The 24,130-nt window shown below is 37.2% G+C and overlaps 1 protein-coding gene across 2 annotated transcripts in view; it reads left to right on the plus strand.

Annotated features, from left to right (window-relative positions):
- The window catches only part of jcada (junctional cadherin 5 associated a), a 22,289-nt gene extending 2,403 nt beyond the window's left edge, over window positions 1-19,886 (plus strand). For both annotated transcript variants that reach the window (XM_046854531.1, XM_046854532.1), the window contains exons 2-4: window positions 11,305-11,738; window positions 12,811-16,916; window positions 18,054-19,886. In XM_046854531.1, the coding sequence (XP_046710487.1) occupies window positions 11,416-11,738; window positions 12,811-16,916; window positions 18,054-18,088 (4,464 nt within the window). In that variant the 5' untranslated portion in view covers window positions 11,305-11,415 and the 3' untranslated portion in view covers window positions 18,089-19,886. The remainder of the gene's footprint in view (window positions 1-11,304; window positions 11,739-12,810; window positions 16,917-18,053) is intronic.
- Window positions 19,887-24,130: the final 4,244 nt, after the last annotated feature.

Here is a 24,130-nt window from a genome sequence, read left to right on the forward strand (position 1 = left end):
TTGAGGGATATTAGGCCTACGTGGCAGGCACAGTAGGATTTGTTTCCTAGCAGGAGCACATTTCTATACTTAGTCACCTAATATGATTTCACTGTGAACAATGCACAGACACAACTACAAGGCTACAAACTACACAAGTATTTATCATGTGGCTTTTTCGCTTCAATAGTGATAATATGCTTCTGTAAAAGCACTGTATGCTACATGCTAATAATTATTTGATATATATTTTTTTAATACAGCCTGTCAGATTTTAATCAGACTTTTCATTGAAGCCTTGTTTACATGTTTCTGGTTGTCTGTTAATTTTGCTAAAGGATTGCTATGTGTATAGATGACATCTGCAAAGAGAGTAAAAATCAATACCCCTTTTATCTAATGTCCTACAGCAGTAAATGTCCTTTCCTTTTTATTAAAGATCAATGGATTTAGTGCGTGTGTCTTCTTGCATTACTGATAAAAGCCGCGCATTCCTCATCCCGAACGAGTTTCATGTTTGTACTCGATGCCAATCCTTGCTTTCCAAGTGTCTGCTAAATATTATTATCCAATTTTATTGAGGTTAAATCATCATATGATTGTCACAAGGACTTATTTCAGCAGGTTTTTCCAAATTGATGGGGAGGTAAACGTTTAGAGAAAATCCATGGCTTTCTTAAGGCGCACATTAAAAGATTCAATCATTTTTGGATGCACTATAAAAAAATTATTTCAAGGATATTTTAGAACCTTTTAGCTGTGCCATGCAATGAATCAAGGTTATTTAAGTATTTCAGTTAGTGTTATTTTTCTGACCCAGAATCTCCACCCCTCCATAACATGGCTCTGTTCTGATGAACTGTGAAGTACATATTGTTTTAACAGAAAGAGTAGTGCTGGTTGGTATGGTGAAGGAATGTTTTAACTGCAATTGTGATCTTACTAGTGGCAGTGGGCTAGATTATATAGTACTCCCTTCATTTTCATTATTATCGAGTGCTTAAACAGATGTATTGGTATATATCATTGCTTATTTGACTGATTTAGGATAAATCATAGGAATTCACTAATATAATTAAATTCAATTATATAAAATACCATAAAAAAATTCCTGGACTTTTTCCTTAAACTACTTCACAGGTCATGTGTTCCCTGAACCTGAAATTAAGAAAAGAAATTATGCCAACAAGCCAATAATAAGTTTCTATAGATAATAGAGCTTCGTTCTATGTAATATTGACTTTGGAACATTAAAGTATGTCTGGTCTGGGCCAACATAGCTCCGTTCCCATTTTGCTGCTGACTTAACATTATAGTCCCAAGAGCTTTTATGCTTATAGCTGACCAGTTCGCATCCTTCAGTTCAGTTAGTCATGAAAACAATTCCAGATAGCAGCAGTATTGTGTGAGAGACACCGTACTCCCTCTGGGAGGCTCTGAGAGAAGGGGAAAGCAGGGGGAGCAGTAGGAGATGCTCGAGCTCAAGTGTGTCTGTGTTTACGTGTGTGCCTTTTTTTGTGTGTGTGCCAAAGAGGTGGGTAATTGACTTGCAGTGTGTCTGTTTATGCATATGCCCTAAGCACACTTTGCTCATTGTTATCACTGTGCCGAGTGGGGAGTGTGAGAGCACACTGCCCTCTAAATGAGAGTGTCCTTAGCTGTAGCTCCATCGGAAATGGCTGATCAAACACCACAAAGCTACTGCAAAGATATTCCATGACTCATTGTTTTTAAAGTATCTTTCCCACTAGTTCATCAGAAATCTGCAGAGTCAGGTGGACTATCCACATTTATTCACAGCCCTTATTGTATACTTTCTTAAAAACGCATTGTGGTTATGCAGTTTGGAAGGAAGATAGCATGATAATTTTGCATGTGTGCTCCAAGTTTTGTATTTAAGTTCTGTATCTGTAGTATAATAGTGAAATGTGTACATGATGTGTTAGCTTTTTTTTTTTGGAAGAAGAAATCTCTGTAAACCATTCGAAATATAAGTAGTTTTAATTTGGTGAAATTATTTGTGTTGTAATGTGGCAGTTGGATGGCATAGAAATGTGTGTAGGTTTTTGGGAATTATCATCAGACATTACAATGGCTAAATACTAGCAAACAGACAAAAAGAATGTATATAGGATAACATTCCTCAAATGTAAGAATATTTAAGCTAATAAATAAACAAAATGACGTCTTTATTTTTCTCTCACCCAATATGCCTCTCTGCGAAGATCACGTCAGGTCAGTAGCCAGTTACACAAACGCAGTCAGACAGCCTAAAGATGTCTAAAGCCTTGCTAGCTAAGTGGGATTTCCTCACACAGTGAATGTCAGACTTTGATGAAGCTGTGGGATAGCCAGATGTTTTGCAGGGCAGTAGACATAAGCCTAATCAATTCAGTTTGTAATTAGATACTTCAGTTCACCTACACAACAGTGTACGATGAAGTCTTTAAAGGTTCATACTTCCCTTTTCACATTTCTGGGTATGCATATTTTATTTTAATGATAAAACTTGTGATAGAGGTATAAGAAACAGAGAAACTTGTTTCAATTCAGGAAAACATCTAGGCTTTTCTAGGCCACCACCCCAGCAATAAACAACTTATAAAGACAGAATGAGAATGAGAAATGCAATGACGGTACAATTTTCTCCCAATAAAAAAGGAATCAAAGTGCAATTTTGGATTGGGTGTCTGGACTATTCGTCAAGAGATTTCTATTTAAGCTATTAAAATTCCCAGATTGAGCAGGAGTCTATTATTCTTTTGTTTATCTGACTGGATTGTTACTCATAGATAGTGAGAATCTGGAGGAGATTTACCGAGTTTTATCCAAACATATACAGTATAACTGAGGTGTTTGCAGTTGTTTTTTGCAGGAACAGCTTTTGCAGGAACAGCTTTTTCCTCTCAGATGTAATCTTCAGTGGAAAAAAAAGGTTCTTGCAACTTTTAAAAGCCTTCTGGTAGTGATAACATGCAAAGTGTAACCATATGTAGATTAGTATAAAGCTGGATTATTAGTCGCAATTAAAAGTGATGAAAGGTGAATGCCTGCTTTTGTTGCCTAATGACATGACAGACTCATATACTAGAGGCTTTAAAGCCATATGGTAGACACATGAAACACAAGTCTTACTTTCTCCTGTGTAATTTATTCTCGTCAGATTAATTACAGTGACGTAATTGTGCTCACTGTTGGAAAACCCTATATGGTATTGTAAAAGTGTTGACGCCTCATATTGAATAGAGGTCTGTGTCAGAGATTTATTTTTTGCATGATGCCTCTCACAGTTCTTATTAAAAGGAATATAATTCTCTAATGATAAATGTGAGGGACATCATTGCAAGAAATACATTCCTGACACAGACGTATTTAACGATAGGTCCGTGCCAGATTATGAAGGTTGTTATTGTTATTTTTCTTCATTATCTTATACAATAATTAATCATAAAATATATTTATATCTTTATAATTTTTTTAACTGGAGGTAATTTTATGACCAAAAAAATTCTATAACTAATATTTAGCAGTAAGGCATTTGATCAGGTGTCTCCTAAAACAGTAATTATCATAGCTCTTCTGTTTGCCCATTCTTTCATCTGAGCACTTTGAGCTGATAGACTTTGTCACTGATGTCTCGTGCTAGTCTAAACCCCCTGATGCACGCTAATTATGTACAGACATGCTGAGCAGGTCAGAAACAGCTCTGCACTGAGAAGCTTGCTGCAGAATCGTCTGAGCCATAAGTCAAGCTTAGTACTTTGATTTTTATAGGCACCAGCTCTGCTTACATCAAGATATATTGATCTGCAAGGCCTGAACTGCACATCTTTGCCAAAGTTCTCCCGTCTTCCAAGTTAGTACTTCTCTGTAAATGGTACACTTTGTTTTTGTTGGATAAGATTCTTTAACTATGTCCTGTTTTGCTTCCCTGTGAATACACATCTGGGGCTGTGTGTGTCTTAACTGAGCACTGTCTCAAATGACCATGAGATATCAGCCATTATTGATAGTTAATTGCAGCCTCAGATACAGATACAGATACAGATAAATGTGTTGAGTAGATCTCAACCGGCTTTAGGTTACTGCATACCTGCTGTCTGCAGCTGAAATAAGTTTTGAATCAACATACTCCACCTTTGGGGTTCCACATTTCATGCTGTTTTTAACTATGAAATACAACAAATGACATGTTGAAAGTAGGCTAATGTCTTAAACATGATGGTAAAATGATGGTATAGAGAGCATGTGCTGTGTAGTGCGGCAGAAATCTGGCGCTGTGGTTTGTGAAGTTTTAGTTCCATTCTGAAAAAAAAAAGCAATATTTCCTGTCTTAACAATCCGGTGATAAGAGTGCCAATGTAATCAGGAAGCATTTCTGCAGTGCCCGAGTTGTCACCTTGCTTGTACTCTATTGTTAGAAAGTGCACTTTTCAGAAAAGGAAAACATTAGTAACCATGGTCGAATCCTAAACATACAGAGAGGAGTGGGTTACCCTTAAGGCAAAGAGTAGAGAGCCTTTGTGCATAAAGAAAGCCTGAGAAATGTAACTGGCATTATCACACTGAGGCCGAGATGTCTGACTATTCTAACATTAGATGTAGACAGTTGGAAATGCACAGGATTTGGTTCTGGGGGTGGGCTGTTATCTTTTGACAAAAGGCCTCTTTACTCTTTACCTTCAGGTCAGATTTTAGAAGCCACTTTAAAAAGGGGTTTTGTTTGATGTTTTAGACAGTTCTGAAAGCAGACAATGTTTTTTTTTTTTTTTACTTCTGGTTTTGATTTGTAAGGTCATTCAAGGTTAACTGACGTGAAAAACATCCAGAAAAAGAACATTGCATAGTTTCACTATTTAAATTTAGTAATAAAAGCAATAAGGAACCTTGTCAGACCTTTTTTTTTTTTTTTAAAGCAATTCAACAAAATAAATTAGCAAAAGTAAAAAATAATAAATTTTTTATTAAAACTAATACAATTCTTTAAAATATGTGTAATATTTAATTCAGCAATAATATTTATATTGTAAATTGATGTCTGTATAATGTTTATAAAAGTATTATGTAGTTCCTGTAGTGTGTCTGGAGCAAAAGTACACAACACACATAGAAGTGAGGGATTCTCAACCTCCCTTTGTGAAGGAATCTTTCAATCAGATAGCTTCAGTCAGAGCTTAATCCTGTTCAGGATGTTGGTGGATCTGGAAGGTTTCAGGAACATTGGGAGGTAGGCAAGGCAGGAACACACACTGGATATGACACGCTGAAACCCACACAGACACTCTGAGAATGTGAAATCTAATCAAATAGAATATTGTATTCAAGTTTCATATTTTAGCCTAAAATTAATTTGGATTGATGAATGAGGATTAATTTGGAAAGCAGAAAACAGGAAAAATACAAAAGATAAACTTCTGGAGAAAGATCCCCAGAGTTTTGCAAGTGCGTTTGATATGACTCATAAGAAGAGTTGCTCTGTTGTTGACTTTGCCTCACCCTTTAGGGGTCCAGTTTCAGCCACTGGTTCTCAACATGCTACACTACTCTGTAGCGCTCATATCCTCAGGAAGAAGAGGTTGACCTGACTGATATCATGAAGGAAACAATGAAGTGACTGTGGTCCAAATGGAGTGTGTAACTGCAGTCAAAAGAACAGTGTCAGGGCCTCGTTGTAACAGAGCCTGTAGAACAATGATTAGGTGCGGCTTAAATGGAAATTTTCTGAAGGACAGGACAGACGTTAATTGTTCCCTTTTTGTTTATGACTCATTTGTTCCTTGGAGAAAGTTCAGGAACAAGAATTGATAATAGCTACAGATCTGCAGACCTGCTGAAATGTGCAACTGCGGCAAACTGTTTGGCCTTCATTTTTAAACATTTTGAAACGATCAACAGATTTACTTTTCAAACCTCACCGTTTGTGTCCTGCACCACTTTTTTTCCTCCGTCCTCACGTTTTTAGAAATGGACTCCACAAATCTCAGTAAGGCTATGAATAAGCAGTTGACACCAAACTGTCAGGACGGCAGCTCTGGGCTCTCTGCACGCCTGATGGGAAGGCGGGTGTGAGGAAGAGACCAGATGCCCTCCAAAAGCTCAGACCTAAAAATGTGTGATTTATTTATGAGTGAGCACAAGGCTTTGTATCACAGCTATGCTTCATAGTCTACAAATGAGCAAAGCCAAAATGTTATCATTTTTCCTTGTACAAAATTTATTGTAATAATAAAAAAAGGATTAAAACAGACAGAGCTCATTAGTGCTATTTGGAGAATCAAGTTCTTCAATGTAGACCACTTGGTACGGGCTGCCTGAGAGAATGCGCTTGTCATATTTGTAGAATCATTCTGTTATATTGGCTTAGGTTTGTTCAGCTTACTCTAAATTTATATAACCCTGCATCTGTTTCTTTGAAATGTATTTATTCTTTCTAAGTCTTGTTTTTTTGTACTGTAGACCCATGACTTCATCAGCATATGGTTTTGTTTATTTTTAGCATGCTTCATATTTTAGTTATAAAAGTAGGTCATAAATAAAGTGTTATCATCCAAATCTACTAGATCTGCACTTTTTTCCAGAAAGACACAATGAGAAGCTGTTTGTCATCATTAAAACAGCATACACGTTTTTATAATCAACAGGCATTTTCTGTATTACTCGGCAGAACAACGAGCCTGCTTCATTCCTCAACTGTGGTGGCAGCTGCAGCTTATTTTTGAAAAAAAAAAAAATGTTGTATCAAATAGCAATACCTTTCCAGTTCCAGTTCACTGGAATTTGAATATTGTTTGCTTTTTGGGTTATACTACCAGTGTGTGTGGAAACCTTAAATTAAAGGTTTCAGATGAAAGTGAGCTTTGTTAGCATGGTATGCAGTATATCCAATGTTTCATATAATTTTCAATGTTCCTGCTTTATCATTTGAGAGGGAAGAAAGCAACTATTTCTTTAAAAACACCATTGTTTTAGAGCAGACCGTGTTTACTTTTCTCTCTAGAATATGCACCAAATTCACTAAAGTAGCTTGGATGGAAATGATGGATGCAGAGTACAACTTGTGAGCATTTCGCATCCATCACACAAATTAGTATCATTTATATGTGCCGCAGCATCACTGTTTTGCATATAGGATTTGACATCATTGAACACAATACAGATGTTGGGTCACCAAGAAGAAGTCATGAGTCAAATCTTCCAAAACTAACAGGTTTAAAGTTCTTAAGAGCAAGGTAATCGCATTAGTGTTCTCTGGGCTCAGAGACTGACACACACAAGTGTCTCAAAGTGTGCATGTTCTCAGGTAGAAGAAAGGAGATAGAGGGCAAAACCTCTTCTTGTTTTATTAAGGATTTACATGAAAGCAGTAGATTAGGAGGGAATCATTTTTCAGTTTAGACTGAAATTTAGCTTCTTGTGCAACAGAGGAGTAATGCCTATGTGCTAAGTCATTAGTGATTAGTTTATGGCTATATACATACAACTTTGTTTTTTTGTTTTTGGGGTAGTGCTTTTAAAATACCACTTGCGAGTTTGAACTTGAAGTGGACAATACACAAGTACTTCTCATTTTCCTTGCTTCCTTTCTTTTTATCAATTCATGTGGTCAATTCAGACCAGAATGTGTAAATAATATTTTTTTTTAAAGATCAGTGAAATGTCATTAAAGCACTTTTCTTATTCAGTGAACCTTCTTCAAGCAAATAATTTACATACGTGTATGATATGTGTCTGCGGAAAGCTGCCACAAAGAGTCTGACACACAAGCCGAGCAGGTTCATGTTTAAATCTACATACTATTGTGGTGTATTTCATATGCTGATCAGTTCTACTACAGAATTTTGCTTTACCAGTTTTAACACACTACAGACTGAAATCCAGGGTGTATTCCTGCCTTGCATCAAATGTTCCCCCAGGATAAGATCCGGATTTACAGTGACTCTGACCATATTTTTTTTGTTGTTGTGGTTTTTTTTGTTTTGTTTTTGCAGTGGTTTAGTTTGCCTTAAAACACCTGAACTGGTATGATTAGAGTTTAAGATGCAGATTCCATTTGTGTGTGTAATAAGATAGATAGATAACCTCACACTCCATAGACATTCCCCTGCTGTGTTGTTACAGAGAGCCAGTTTAGTCAGTCTGGCTCACAACGTTTTAGTTTTCACTTTTAGACCCAGGGAATTTCCTTGCCAAATATGATATCATTTTATGTAAGGCTGCAAAAAAATTTACATAAAAGTTCATTTATAATAAGTGCATTTATAATATATGTTGTTTATATTCTATTTAAATTGACCCCTAGCGTGTTTCAGCTTTTTTTTTAAAAGCAAGCTCATAAACTAATCTTTCTTAAAGTGACCTTGTATAACAGTGAGTTCAAGGCACTATGTTGGACTATTCTCAATATTTGATAGAGTTTGGTATGTTTCCTGAACCTCATTCAATTCAATGATTATATCTCATTCCCAAAAGCCCATTCTTTTACAGTGTTCTAGTACTTGTTATTCTATATTATATTATATTATATTATATTATATTATATTATATTATATTATATTATTATTATATTATAGGTTATATATAAATATATGTAATATATAAATATATAAATATATATATGGCTTTAAAGATTCCTCGAGTAACTCAAGTAATTCGAAATTTAAAAAGAAATTTGTTTAGTTAAACTAAACATGGAGTTACACAGGGTTTCCCAAGGACCGTTATGACTCACACACCACCCTCTAAACTCTGGAGAGCTCCAGACATGTAACACAGAGGATGCTGCACAATGAAAAATGGTGGAACGGGGAGAAAACAGCTAGGAATCCCATTTCCGCCACATTAAATGAAAAGTTTCCCTAATTTTTAGTTTTGTTTCTCACAATTCTGACTTTTTTCTCACAATTCCGACTTTATTTCTCGCAATTAAATTCAATTAATCTTAATTCATTTTAATTGTAATTAATTTTAATTTAATTTGAAATTATTATTTGCAATTTATGAAACACAGTTTATATATATATATATATATATATATATATATATATATATATATATATATATATATATATATATATATATATACAGTGAGGAAAATAAGTATTTGAACACCCTGCTATTTTGCAAGTTCTCCCACTTAGAAATCATGGAGGGGTCTGAAATTGTCATCGTAGCTGCATGTCCACTGTGAGAGACATAATATAAAAAAATAAATCTAGAAATCACAATATATGATTTTTAAACTATTTATTTGTATGATACAGCTGCAAATAAGTATTTGAACACCTGTCTATCAGCTAGAATTCTGACCCTCAAAGACCTGTTAGTCTGCCTTTAAAATGTCCACCTCCACTACATTTATTATCCTAAATTAGATGCACCTGTTTGAGGTCGATAGCTGCATAAAGACACCTGTCCACCCCATACAATCAGTAGGAATCCAACTACTAACATTGCCAAGACCAAAGAGCTGTCCAAAGACACTAGAGACAAAATTGTACACCTTCACAATGCTGGAAAGGGCTACGGGGGAAATTGCCAAGCAGCTTGGTGAAAAAAGGTCCACTGTTGGAGCAATCATTAGAAAATGGAAGAAGCTAAACATGACTGTCAATCTCCTCGGACTGGGGCTCCATGCAAGATCTCACCGTGGGGTCTCAATGATCCTAAGGAAGGTGAGAAATCAGCCCAGAACTACACGGGAGGAGCTGGTCAATGACCTGAAAAGAGCTGGGACCACCGTTTCCAAGGTTACTGTTGGTAATACACTAAGACGTCATGGTTTGAAATCATGCATGGCACGGAAGGTTCCCCTGCTTAAACCAGCACATGTCCAGGCACGTCTTAAGTTTGCCAATGACCATTTGGATGATCCAGAGAAGTCATGGGAGAAAGTCATGTGGTCAGATGAGACCAAAATAGAACTTTTGGGTCATAATTCCACTAAGCGTGTTTGGAGGAAGAAGAATGATGAGTACCATCCAAGAACACCATCCCTACTGTGAAGCATGGGGTGGTAGCATCATGCTTTGGGGGTGTTTTTCTGCACATGGGACAGGGCGACTGCACTGTATTAAGGAAAGGATGACCGGGGCCATGTATTGTGAGATTTTGGGGAACAACCTTCTTCCCTCAGTTAGAGCATTGAAGATGGGTCGAGGCTGGGTCTCCCAACATGACAATGATCTGAAGCACACAGCCAGGATAACCAAGGAGTGGCTCTGTAAGAAGCATATCAAGGTTCTGGCGTGGCCTAGCCAGTCTCAGACCTAAACCCAATAGAGAATCTTTGGAGGAGCTCAAACTCCGTGTTTCTCAGCGACAGGCCAGAAACCTGACTGATCTAGAGAAGATCTGTGTGGAGGTGGGCCAAAATCCCTCCTGCAGTGTGTGCAAACCTGGTGAAAAACTACAGGAAACGTTTGACCTCTGTAATTGCAAACAAAGGCTAGTGTACCAAATATTAACATTGACTTTCTCAGGTGTTCAAATACTTATTTGCAGCTGTATCATACAAATAAATAGTTAAAAACCATACATTGTGATTTCTTGATTTTTTTTAGATTATGTCTCTCACAGTGGACATGCACCTCGATGACAATTTCAGACCCTCCATGATTTCTAAGTGGGAGCACTTGCAAAATAGCAGGGTGTTCAAATACTTATTTTCCTCACTGTATATATAAATATATATATATATATATATATATATATATATATATATATATATATATATATATATATATATATATATGATAGATAGATAGATAGATAGATAGATAGATAGATAGATAGATAGATAGATAGATAGATAGACTTCAAGACTGCTTTGTCAGTAAGCATGCATTGAGTATAAGTCTTGATTAGTTTGACAGTGCTCCATTCATTTTCATTTTATTCACTAGCCTTTGATGTTTCTGTTTTTGTTTTATTGCTGTTAATTATCTGTGTAGTCAGCAGTGGGGTAACTGCTTTTTGATTTTTATGATTTTTCCGTCTAAATGGGTCAGTGTGCATGAGGCATGCTGCCTTCTACTTCAGTGGGCTGGATAGAGTATCATTGCTGTGCTAAAAGAGAAGCGGGGGGGGTGGGTGGTGGAAGGGGGAATAGGACTGGGTAATCAAATAGACAGGCAGGCAGACAGCCATTGAGAATTGCTTCTCTTGTTGTAAGGTAGGGCCTTTTTTGGGGGTTTGACAGTCGCGCTTTTAGGTAGGGGGCGCAGTCTTCACATCAAAGGGATTTGTGTGGGGAAAAAAATAAAATTATAAATCTCTCACTCTGTCCCTCTCACACTTTCCCTCTTCCCATTTTATTTCTTTTCACAGTGATGGCCTCTCTGGTGCAGCTGTTCCTAGACACGCCTCATCTGGAAAACGTTTAAAACTCTGACGACATCCGGACACACTTTAGACACCACAACACACTCCTGCTTAGCCATGTACAGCGTGGAGGACCTTCTTATCTCTCATGGATACAAAATCAGCAGCAACAACAATGTCCCTCCATCGCACTCATCCTCGTCCCAAGAACAGCGGCCAGCGTCGCGCAGTAATAGTCGGTGTGAAATCGTGGACAAGCGGACAGGACATGGCGCAGTGAATGGTTACAAAGTGGACAGTGTTTATGGTGGTGCTGGGAAGCAGGCTTTATCTCAGAGTGGCCCCAGTGACACAGAGATCAGGGACAAGAATCAGAGGACAGAGGAAGACAATGCTAACCGAGTAGATGGACACTCGCCTGGAGGCACCAGTGACAGCAGGTTAGTCAAAGTGATTTACAACCCAATACTTTAAGCTTACACACATGTACCTGCACTTGCTGACTCAAGGACATAGACAGTCTCTCCACATTTTATCACATTAGTCTTCATTTTCTTTCAGTTCAGGTTTAAGTTAGCTGAGGCTGATGAGGCATGTTATGTAATTGTGGCAGCTGTCAAGGACTTTTCCTCAGTTATAGGACAAGATACTAACACTGTGCTCTCTCTTATGTGCAGTCTATTTCCTTATTTCTTTTCATAGCTTCACTATCACTATGTATCTATTTTAAACATGCAGACACCGTTATAGTGTTGAGTCTTCACCTGCTTCTAATACTTATGACTCATTTTCTCTCACTTTCTTACTGGCCAGCTCCTGCCACCATTCTCCTGCCACAATACATCTTACTCTTTCAATGATGCATGCATTTGCTGTGTTGGGTACATTTAGAACTATGGTGGTCCATTTTTTGCCACACAGGACTGTCATTTTATAAACATAACCATTATAACACCTCATTATCATCTCTTTTTACATGTTTAATCCAGATCCAGTTGTAAATTATGAATCCAATTAAGGTTCTGTCAGATCAGGATTCCATTCCCTTATGTATTATGTAACATCAACATTAATAAAATATTATGAACTCAAGTTTGAGCATTGCTCTGCTACTAATTATAGCACAGCTGTTATGTAGGTGGAGTCAATGCAGAGCTTTAATGAGGATAAAAATTATTTTTATTCATGAAGCCATTTAATGTTTTTGGGGGGACAGCACAAGATAATTCAATTAATACAAAACAGGTAATCAATAAAAGACTGGATCACTCACTGCACATCATAAAATGAAACTTTAAATCGGCATATAATTACAATGATTTAAATTGAATGTATTAATCTTTTACCAGAGTGCTTTAGAGAATACAAAAAATAGAGAAAACAAAAATAAAATATACATTTAACAGCTTATCCCTGGATTTTCCTCTTAGATGAATAAAGTGATCTATGTATCTATCTATGTATCTGTCAGTCTGTCTGTCTATAATTAATTATTTTAAATTTTTTGTGCAGATTCAGTGATGCCCACAGAGAAATGTACACTTATCCACAGCCAGAGCATGATGTGTCCTACTGGCGGAGACGGGGCCAAGACTTAAACATGCTCCTGGACTATGTGGATATAAGAGACCCACAAGAGAAACAATTAGGCAGTCAACATAAAGCAGAGGGCATGCAGCGAAGGCCTGAGTCAGCACTAACCACCGAAGAGCATCGCCGTGAGAGACAACGCAGGGCAGACAGTGCACGTGCCAGAGAGCGAGAACTTGCCCTGTATCAATGGAAAATGGCTGCAGAGAGGAAATACCAGAGCCTAGGAACAGAAGAGTGGCGTCCAGCTGTAGGAATTGGTCGACATATGTCTGAAAGTGAAGGCGAAAGATGGGCACAGGAGCAGCGTCGACCTCGAACAGCAGAGGGTGCTGTTCCTCCCAGGACCAAAGCCAAATCACAGTCCCTACCCAGAATGGCCATGCCCTCTGACAGCATCCAGTACTTAAGCATGTCATCCACTGGGCAAGATCCATGTGCAAGCTATCGAATAAATGGGCACCAGTCACGGCTGCCTAAAGGTTGCAATCTCAGTGAAGGGGAAATTAGGGAGCAGTGGATTGACAATAGTCGGTCAGGTGTACAATCTGCACCCCCTTCAAAGCCCCGTTTTAGTCGACCTCTAAGACCCCCATCATATGAAGTTCACCAGCAGATGCGTGGAAGTTCAGAGATGCTCTCTGGTGATTTTGTGCCCCATGCCAGAGACAGAACTCCACTGCCTTTTTCCAGACAGGATTACTTTGCACAGGAACTTGGTGGGTCTGGCATGGAGCCTCCAGGTTACATCCCTCCACCATCATACAGGCGGCAACCTGTCATTAGAGGAGGGCACAGGACTTATGCCAATACCATGGGGAACTACCAGTACAGGGGAGACTCATACATGCAAGGGCCTGCAATGGCTGAGGTCCAGGAGTGGTTCATGAGACAGACAGGAATAGCTTGGCCTGATAATTACAGGGATGGGAGAAGGAGTATGCCCTGTAGGAGACAGGCATACCCTGGTTATGTAGAGGAGCACACAGCGAATGTTCAATACATACCTTTTGATGACCCACGAGTCAGACATATCTCAGGAAGAAGAATAAATGGGAACTCACTGACAGATGCTGACAAAATCAGGAATATTACAAAAGAGATGCCCATCACCTCTACATGTGAGAAATCTCCTGATGACAGTGCCTTTCTTGTCTCAGGAAAACCATTCAGCAGCACAGAAGCAAGTAACAGCAATATCAGTGATTGTGTTGATGAAGCAGTCACGCATACAGAGGTTTCACGAGAGATGGTCAACTCAAAGTCAACAAATAATGAAAACTCCAACAAATACCCAGCCAGTCCTGACTATCCAACTACCTTCCAAACAACATTCTCACAACAGAAACCTAGCATAGACCAACAATTCTGTGAGACAGTAACACAGGTAAAGACATTTGAAGCACAAACAGCAGCTGAAAATAAGAAAAACAAGAAGAAAATTAAAGAGACTATGTTCTGTTTGGTATCAGTTCCAATAAACATGGTAGCCAACAAGGAAGCTACTGATACAAATAACAATGAAAAAGTATCAAGCTTAGTAGTGGCACCTGCAGAAAGTTCAGTGACCCAGTATTGTAGCAAAGACATGCCAAAGATTGCAAATAGCAATGAGCAAGTAATACAATCCAGCAGCTCCTTAAACACAAAAAGGACCAAAAAACCTTCACTTCGGAAAGAGGTCATAGATGTTTGGTCTCTCCAAGCAAGTGTTGACAAAGAAATGTGCTCTGCAGGATCTTGGCCAGGAGATCAATATAAAAATCAAGAGACACAGACAGGTTCTCTTGAGGGTTCAAGAAATACAAATGCACAAAATCTCCAAAAGCAAGCTACATATGATCCTCCATCGTCCACAGACAGTGGGCAGGGCACTGAATGCAGTATCAGCTACAAATGTCCCCAAAAAGTGCAAAAGAATTTCAACCCTTCAAGCAACAGTGCATTTTCCCAAACAAAAGCAGCTAGCAGCTCGAATATAAAAAGCCCAGTTCAAGTCTTAATGACTTCATCACCACCATCTCCTGATCGCCAGCCCCCACTGAGACAAAGTGTGCCCAAACCTCACACACTAAACGGCCAAGAGGTTTTTGGTCAGTTCTTGTTAAAACCTGTGAACAGGCGACCATGGGATGCCATAGGGGAGCTTGAGTCTTTTAACAAGGAGCTGCAAGATCACAATGCCAAACAACAAACCACTGATCAGTCTACAGAGGACCTAGATGAGGCACTGAGAAACATTTTAGAGGTAGACAACACAAGCACAGGGTTCATTACACCTCAGGTGTCTGCTTATAAGGTTAAACAGCAACATACAGACAGAAGTCCTCAACAACAGCTAAAGAATGACAAGTTCGATTTCAGGTCAGATTTAGAACATAGAGGCATGATTCAAACAGGTAAAAATTTCAGGGAAGTAGGAAGTGCCTTCTCTACATCAACAGGGAGGTTTGTAAATCCTGACCTACCTTTAACACCAGAGATGGACAGTGGGTTTGTGAATTATGAGGACTTGAGTATAATGCAAGATGTCCTGAGGTTAAACAGCTTGGATATTCCTGTGCCAAAGGAATCTCTACTAAAGGATGTTGGACTTACAGTGTACACACCGATTCCAGACTCAGTGAAACTAGGATCACCTGTAGGTTTAAGCCCAGAGTCTCCAATGCTGACTAGTCCCTCTGACAACTCAGAAACATGTGAGGTTTTACAAATCACATCTTCAGATAGTGGAGAAGATCAAAATACAAACAGCCCTGACTTTAGTGCAAATCATAAGCACACAAACAGTAATATAATCTATGCTACTAAACATGACCATAAAGTCTCGGAAAAGAGTTCAGAGAAAAACTCAGAAAGGTCACGTCCCATTAATGTTGTCAGAAGTCAGCATTTCACATTTATGGCAAACTTTGATCATGCTGATTATGATGATAATCTGTATGTAAGCAATGAGAAAACAATAGCTGATGAACATCTGGAGGCTCTTCTGAGTCAGGAGAAAGCCAGTAGCATACCAACAGAGGATCTTAGCAATCTGTATCAAATTCAGTGTGCCAAAGGGATTCCTGTGAATGAGTCCATTGAACAGAGGGCAGCAAGGATCTTGGGTATTGCTATATCTGCTGAAGCCTTGGTTATTAGTCAAGATGGTTGCAATCAGTTTCAGGAAAATGAGCATAGTGACAAACAGAGTGAGGAAAAGGCTGAATTTATTCTGCAAACCATGAGAGTAAGGCCAAATGAAGAAACAAAGCATGTGAATAGCAAGTATGAGCAAGTGATGGCGACTTCAGTCCACACCTCTGATTTGATGGAGAAGAAAGATACTGCCGCAGGGGAAGACCACAACTGTACAGGAGATAAGTCCATTAAAGAGAATCATATTAATTCCTTAGTGTTAGATTTACCAGAGTTTCCGCCTAATAACCTGCGTTTATCACTGCCAGTGACTGAGGATGAGGATCTGACTTTAAGTGTGTGTGGAGGTGAGAAAAAGGTCACACCAGCGGTATACATGTCTGATAGCCAACCGGACAAGTCCATCGTATATCACCCATCTCCTTTGTGCAAAAATGAAGAAATGTCTTCAGAGAGCATTAATCCTGACGTTGAGGATGAGTCAATGTCATGCATCAGCGGTTTCAAAAAAGAGATCCAGAAAGGGAGGGGAGAAGAGGAAATGGGAAAGGAAAGAACCGAAAATAGAGTTCAAGAGGACAACGTACTAGAAGGAGAAGAAGAGCAATTTCGTCTGAATGAAATGAGAGTACATGAGTGGCAAGCTGCTTTTGGGGAACAGATAGATGAGGATTTAGATAGCTTCAGGGAAAAAGAGGAAGAGACAAAAGAAGCAATAGTGGAAAGAGCAATTCAGTCACCACAGTCCATGGGTTACTCAGTCCCAGTCCCAGTCCCTCAGTCACGCAGTGGAACAGTGGTCAAGAGAGAAATCACACTCCCGGACACCTTTAACATGACCGCTGATTCAGATTCGCTTGAGGATGAAGACATTCAGTCTATTTCGGGTGAGTGCATTTTTTTGACACTCTTCTTATCTATGAGTTACAAAAGAATAACTAACATTGAATAGCATTGTAATAGTATTAGTCAATTGTAATTAGTAATAGTAAAAGTTTAATAGGAGCTAAATTATTTGGTGTGTAGAAATGACACCCAAGGTCCCTGACCCTAGTTAAAACAATGAATAGATATTAAATACAGACAAAAATGATAAATGAGAGCATTAATTAAGATGTCACAATTAATTAAATTACTAAATTACTTACCAGATAACAAATAAAACATTTATCTGTTTAACATAATTCATTAAGTAAATCACAGACCGGAACTGTGAAGTCTCAATGCCCATTCAATGCACAATCAACACATGTAAATAAAGTTATTTTTCAGCTCTACTTGAGCACATGAGCTTTATCATTCATCATTGCTTAAGAGTGGCATGACAATGAAGCTTTGCCCATTAGAAGATTACAAATAGGTAATGCAACAGCAGTCCAAGACTTTATTTATTATGCTGTCTGGCTGGGATGGATGACATTACTGTTTTGGTAGCTTTTTCTTTCAAGCATGTTCTTTAATCTGTAATGTCCGGTGAAACTAGGATACCGTATGCAAGAGCATTGGGGTGGTTGGGGGATAGCTTTTTCTTATTATTCTTTCAGATTGGTCAGTGAAGTCTCCTCATTACACAACCTCCTGGTGATTGGTGCTGTTTAGTTTTTCATGTGTAGTATCAGCTGCATATTTAGTTCTCTGTGCTCTTTTTACACTGTTTATTAACCAATGAACAGGTCAATCTTACATCAAGCCCAAAAGGTAGTTACAATCTTGCTGCAATATGTGTTTCTCACCACAAGAGGGAAGTATTGCACAAATTATTGCAACATTCTATGCCACTGGTTCCAATTCTGCTTTTAGTAATTTGCATTTCCCACAACACACATTAGTTCATTAACTGAATAACAATCTTGTCTTGAGTTCCATGCTAATTAAAACTGTATAGTGCAGTTTGAAGTTCAAATATTATTTAATTATGTTTAGATTTTGTTTTGTTCCACTTTGTGTTGGATCGATGATAATAATATTGTCTATTTGCATTTGAAACATTGCTGAATTGATGTGTTTTTTCTTTCACTGCTCAGACTCGTATGATCCCAGTCGAGTTGAGAGGGTGTAAACTTGGATTATTGGCAACAGCATCTCAGACTGTCCACACTGTCCTGTCCTGTCACTGTGACCTGGCTGGGAAATCAGTCAATTCTTTCACTTTTCTTTTTTTTTTTTTTTTTTTTTTTTTTTATATTAGAAAAATGTTATTGTTGTTCTAAACAAAAACTGACAGCACACTCTCCTTATGTTATGAATCTTTTTGTTTTTACAACATATTTTGAATTAAATAAAAAGTGATTTTTTTGTTCATACTAAGCTGTTGAGAACAATATAACCGGAAAATTAATACTGTATGTATTACAATTAAAGGTTGTAAATAGTTTTATCTGCACCAGCACATCTTGATGTTTGATAGATTTTCACCGAACACGTTATAAAGCAAATAAGACAACATACACAACATGCCAGCTTGGACTTCTCATCTCCTGCAGTATAACCAGTGACAAAGAAGTCAGTGCTTAAATCTGTTTCAGAAGCAAATTATGAACTGAAACAAGGTTTGATTAAGTCTTCCATTGTACAAAGAAAGAAAAAAAAGAAAGAAAGAAATGCAAGTGTAAGTGTATATTTAATGTCAAGTTTATTATCACCCTTCAGCAATGTACTTGGTAACAAAAAGCACAGCTGAATGTTGTGTTTTGACAACTGAGGTATTCATAACAGTGTGTCCATGTAGGAGTTATTAGCTATTATGTCATATTAACTGTCATTTAAAAAAATAATGTTTAATATCATGAATGAAACATGAACTTGTAATTATCAGTAACCAGCAGAAAATATTATATCACATCAAAGATGCAAAAACTTAACAAATGCGTATTTATTTTTTAGATCGTGAAACAGAAAATGCAACATTATAAAATAATTTGACATTTTAATCGTGCAGTTCTGTTTGCTTGATTACAATCACTTTGCAAATGTCACTAGTGTAATTTCTTGCAGAGTCTGTACGGTAAATCAGATGATGGTGTGCCTTTGGACATGGAAATGTAAAAAAAAATGATGTATTATGTTTTGTTTGTATATTTCATGTCACTACATCTTGTTTGACAAGTTAAGAGAATTGTGTTACTGATTACTGTCTTGCATGCTCAATGTGGACTCCACCTGAAGTTCTGCCATTAGAGCACCATCAGTATGTGTAGTTCATTAACACTGTTTAATGTTACATGTGATGAACTTGAGAAACAGCTAGATGAGATTTTTACTATGATACAACACACTGTTATAAATAGTAAGGTGATTTGAGGCACTCAGGCCAAGTTTTATAGAACGTGAATCTAATATCTATACGTATATATAAAAAAGTTGGGGAGAAAAGAGTCATTTAACAGTACATTTAAGAGTAACTGGCCAATAAGTGTTTAGGTTTTGAAAATAAACGACTATGGTGTTGCTTAAATATATTTCTGTTAATAATCATTTCTATTTTCATACAGAAAGAGTATGTGTATGTATATGTATGTATCTGTTCTTGTGTAAATCACTGTTGTTTGTTGACTAATGTTGTGTCAGCATGAGATAAACAGTGTATCATGGATAAAACTGGGGCTTAGGGTTTTGCATATTATTGCATTTGGTACTACATAATAAAATCATTATATTTCAAATTGCATATTTGTATTCTCCAAAACAAAAGCATTGACATTTAAAATAAAAGCATTATTTTTTAGAATATTTTAAAGAAGTAAAGTGTTTATTATATATGCACATATTCAAACCAACTGGTTTAAAACACAGTGTTGGGAAAGTGCTTTCTTTGTACATTACAAAAAAATATAAATTAATAAAATGTTTGCATGGTCTGTCCTTGTTTGGCTTGTGATATTTTGTGTATGTGTGTGTGTGTGTGTGTGTGTATATATATATATATATATATATATATATATATATATATATATATATATATATATATATGGTCACCGAAATATCTTGAAAGTGACAAAAGTAATAACAAATACAAATTTACTGAAAATGAACTAATTAAAATCAGACATTGATTTTCACCCAAATGAGGATGGGTTCCCCTTTTGAGTCTGATTCCTCTAAAGGTTTCTTCCTCATAATATCTAAGGGAGTTTTTCCTTGCCACGGTCGCTGGCTTGCTCATTAGGTATAAATACACATCGCTCACCTTAACTCTTAAAATTCTGTAAAGCTGCTTTGAGACAATGTCTGTTGTGAAAAGCGCTATAGAAATGAACTTGACTTGAATTGGCTTGCTTTTGAATTGTGGTTTTAAATTTAAAAAATAAAAAAATAAACTAATAAAACTCTCCTGAACAATTATCATGGTACCATTAACGTAATATTTTGTTGCATAATCTTTTAAGGCAATCACTGCAATCAAACAATTTATGTTACTCTCAGTAACACTTCTACACATGTAGACAGGTATTTTGGCCCAATTGTCATGAGCAAACTGCTCTAGCTGTCTCAGGTTTGAAGGCTGCCTTCTCCAGACTGCATACTTCAGCTCTTTCCACAGATGTTCAATAGGATTTAGATCAGGGCTCATAAAATGCCACTTTAGAATAGTCCAATGTTTTGTTCTTAGCCATTCTTGGGTGTGTTTAGCTGTGTGTTTTGGGTCATTATCCTGTTAGAGGAGCCATGCCCTTCAACCTTCAAAGCTTTTTAACACTGGGCAGCACATTTCACTCTAGAATTGCCTCAAGAATTGATTGCATCCTGCACAGATTCCAGACACCCTGTGGCAGATCATAACTAAGCTGACCCCAAAACATAACTGAGCCTCCTTCATGTTTTACAGTAGGTACAGTGTTCCTTTCTTTTTTATGCTTAATTGTTGCATCTGTGAACATAGAGCTGATGTGACCTGCCAAAAAGCTACAGTTTTGTCTCATCTGTCTAAAGGACATTTTCCCAGAAGCTGTATGGATTGTCAATATGCATTTTGTCAAATTCCAGTCTCGCTTTTTTATGATTTACTTTTAACAGTAGAGTCCTAGATTAAGTTCACTTCGGGTCAAACAGCAACGGATAGTGTGATCTGACACTGATGTACCTTGACCATATATTTGGACTCTAATCTCTTTGGAAGTGGTTCTGGGCTTTTTGGTTACCATTCGTATTATCCATCTCTTTCATTTGTCATAAATTTTCCCCTTATGGCCATGACCAGGGAGGCTGACTACAGTCCTGTGAACCTTAAACTTCTAAATAAGTTGTGCAACTGTAGTCAGAGAAACATCTACCTGAGATATATATACCGTAATATATATATACCGTAATTTCCGGACTATTAAGCGCACCCATATATAAGCCTCATCCACTGAATTTCACAAAGTTTTTTTTTTTCATTTTTTTTTTAACATAAATAAGCCGCACCTGTCTACAAGCCTACATTGAAACTAATGAAATTTACACAGGCTTTAACGAAAGACAGTGTCTGTTACACAGCTTGTATCTAAACTGTACCCTACCAACAAAGTAATTGTTCACTGTCCTCCTCCTTCCTTTCACAACAATTTCTCTAGGGAGTTTATCTTTTAGCATCATCATGCGTTTAAAAATCACCATCGGTGGAAGCTTTTCTCCCGATTAACAAATTAACAAATAGATTTACTGTTTAATTTCACAAAGTAGACAAACTATTAGATTTCAAAAGAGAAATATGATTTTGCTGAGAAATAAAAATTCTCCTTGGCAATAGCAGGGATTGAACCCACAAACTTGTGGGGAGGTATTGATTGGTAAACCAACACCTTACCAACTGAGCTATCTCTTCTCCATTGCACACTCAGTCAATGTGCCTGATGAACCAACATGGCTTCTTGACCTATAATTCAACACCATGTAACTCATATTAAAAGTAGGCCAAACAAGTTTCTTAAGAAAGACAAAGAAATAAACCAATCTTTTAAACAGGTCTCTTTAATTAACAAATAGATTTACAGTTTAATTTCATAAAGAAGACAAACTATTAGATTACAAAAGAGAACTAAAAATTATCTTTGGCAATGGCTGAACCCATAACATTGAGAGGACACACTGATTGGTAAACCAACATCTTACCAACTAAGCTATCTCTTGTCCCTTATGCAAGCAGTCGATGGGCCTAATGAACCAACATGGCTTCTCCCTTGTGCAAGCAGTCAATGGGCCTAATGAACCAACATGGTTTCTTTTCCTATACTTCACCATCATGTAACTCATATTAAAAGTAGGTCAAACAAGTCTTTCAAAAAAGACAAAGAAATGAAGCAATCTGTTAAACAGGTCTCTTTAATTAACAAATAGATTTACAGCTTAATTTCATAAAGTAGACAAACTATTAGATTTTAAAAGTGAAATAAAAATTCTCTTTAGCAATGGAGGGGATTGAACCCACAACCTTGTGAGGACGTAATGACTGGTAAACCAACAACTTACCGACTGAGCTATCTCTTCCACCTTGGGCAAGCAGTCAATAGGCCTAATGAACCATCATGGCTTCTTTTCCTATAGTTCCACAACATGTACCTCATATTAAAAGTAGGCCAAACAAGTCTTTCAAAAGAGACAAAAAAAAAAGAGATATTTTAAACAGGTCTCTTTAATTAACAAATAGATTTACAGTTTAATTTCATAAAGTAGACAAACTATTAGATTTCAAAGAAAAGAAATAAAGATTCTACTTGACAACAGCAGGGATTGAACATACAACCTTGTGGGGACGTACTGACTGGTAAACCAACACCTTACCGACAGAGCTATCTCTTCTCCCTTGTGCAAGCAGTCAATGAGCCTAATGAACCAACATGGCTTCTTTTCCTATACTAAAACAGCATGTACCTCATATTAAAAGAAGGCCAAACAAGTCTTTTAAATAAGACAAAGAAATAAAGCAATCTTTTAAACAGGTCTCTTTAATTAACAAATAGATTTACAGTTTAATTTCATAAAATAGACTGTTAAGGTTTCATTTCTCTCCATCATGCCTATGTGCAATATGTTGTTGTCGTCCATTAAAGATTACTACAAATATAATTACTTAGTATTGTTTTATTTTCCATTTACATCTCAATGCATTGGCATAACATCAGTGCAGAGGGAACAGCAAAACAGGTTATATTTTTTCTCTCTTCTATATATTTAGTCAAAATAAAAGTTCCGTCAATTCACACATGCGCACAATGAACTCTTGCACATTTTTTTTTTTTTTTTTTTTTTTTTGGTATACAACAGTCAGTATCATAATCTAACATAATAGAAAAAATCATAATATTATTAAGCAACATAATATAACATAACTGATGAGAACATAACCCAACACCCCCACTTGTTCTCATCATCTTAAGCCATGTATAATGACATCACAAATATTTAGTTTCCAAACAGAAAACATTTGAACTTTAGAATTTTAATTTTTGATACAGATTTTGTCAAAACGTCTGCCACCATGTCTTCTGTTGGGCAGTACACAATTTGTATTTTTCTTTCACTGACAGCATCACGGATAAAGTGATATTTCACATCAATGTGCTTAGATCTAGATCTATTCACTGGATTTCTACTCAGTGCAATGGCCCCCTGATTATCACCATATATTGTGGTGCAAGTGTAAACACTACTGTCCATGCCATTAAGCAGTTGAGTTAAGTACATGCTTTCCTGAGTAGTGTTTGCTAGACCAATGTATTCAGCTTCGCAGGTCGACAGTGCCACTGTTGGCTGTTTCTTAGACTTCCATGAAATAACAGGGCCTTGTTCTGTCAGGCTGAAACAGTATCCTGAAGTGCTACGCCTATCTTCTTCAGAAGATGCCCAGTTAGAATCACTGAATGCTATTAGACTTAAAGTCTTGTCTGTTTTCTGGAAACAAAGCTCGTAGTCAGCTGTACTTTTTAGGTATCTCAGGACATGTTTAGCAGCTACTAAGTCATGTGTTTTAGGTTTTGCAAGGGTTTGTGACAGTTTACTGACTATCCAGCTAATGTCTGGTCTGGTACAGGTCATTGCATAGATCAAGCTTCCAACAAGTTCACGGTATTCTTTGGGGTTCTCAATCTCATGGTTGTTTTCTCCTTATTCTTATCACATTCCA

This window comes from Silurus meridionalis, chromosome 7 (genome assembly GCF_014805685.1).
Source record: "Silurus meridionalis isolate SWU-2019-XX chromosome 7, ASM1480568v1, whole genome shotgun sequence".
Taxonomy (NCBI): domain Eukaryota; kingdom Metazoa; phylum Chordata; class Actinopteri; order Siluriformes; family Siluridae; genus Silurus; species Silurus meridionalis.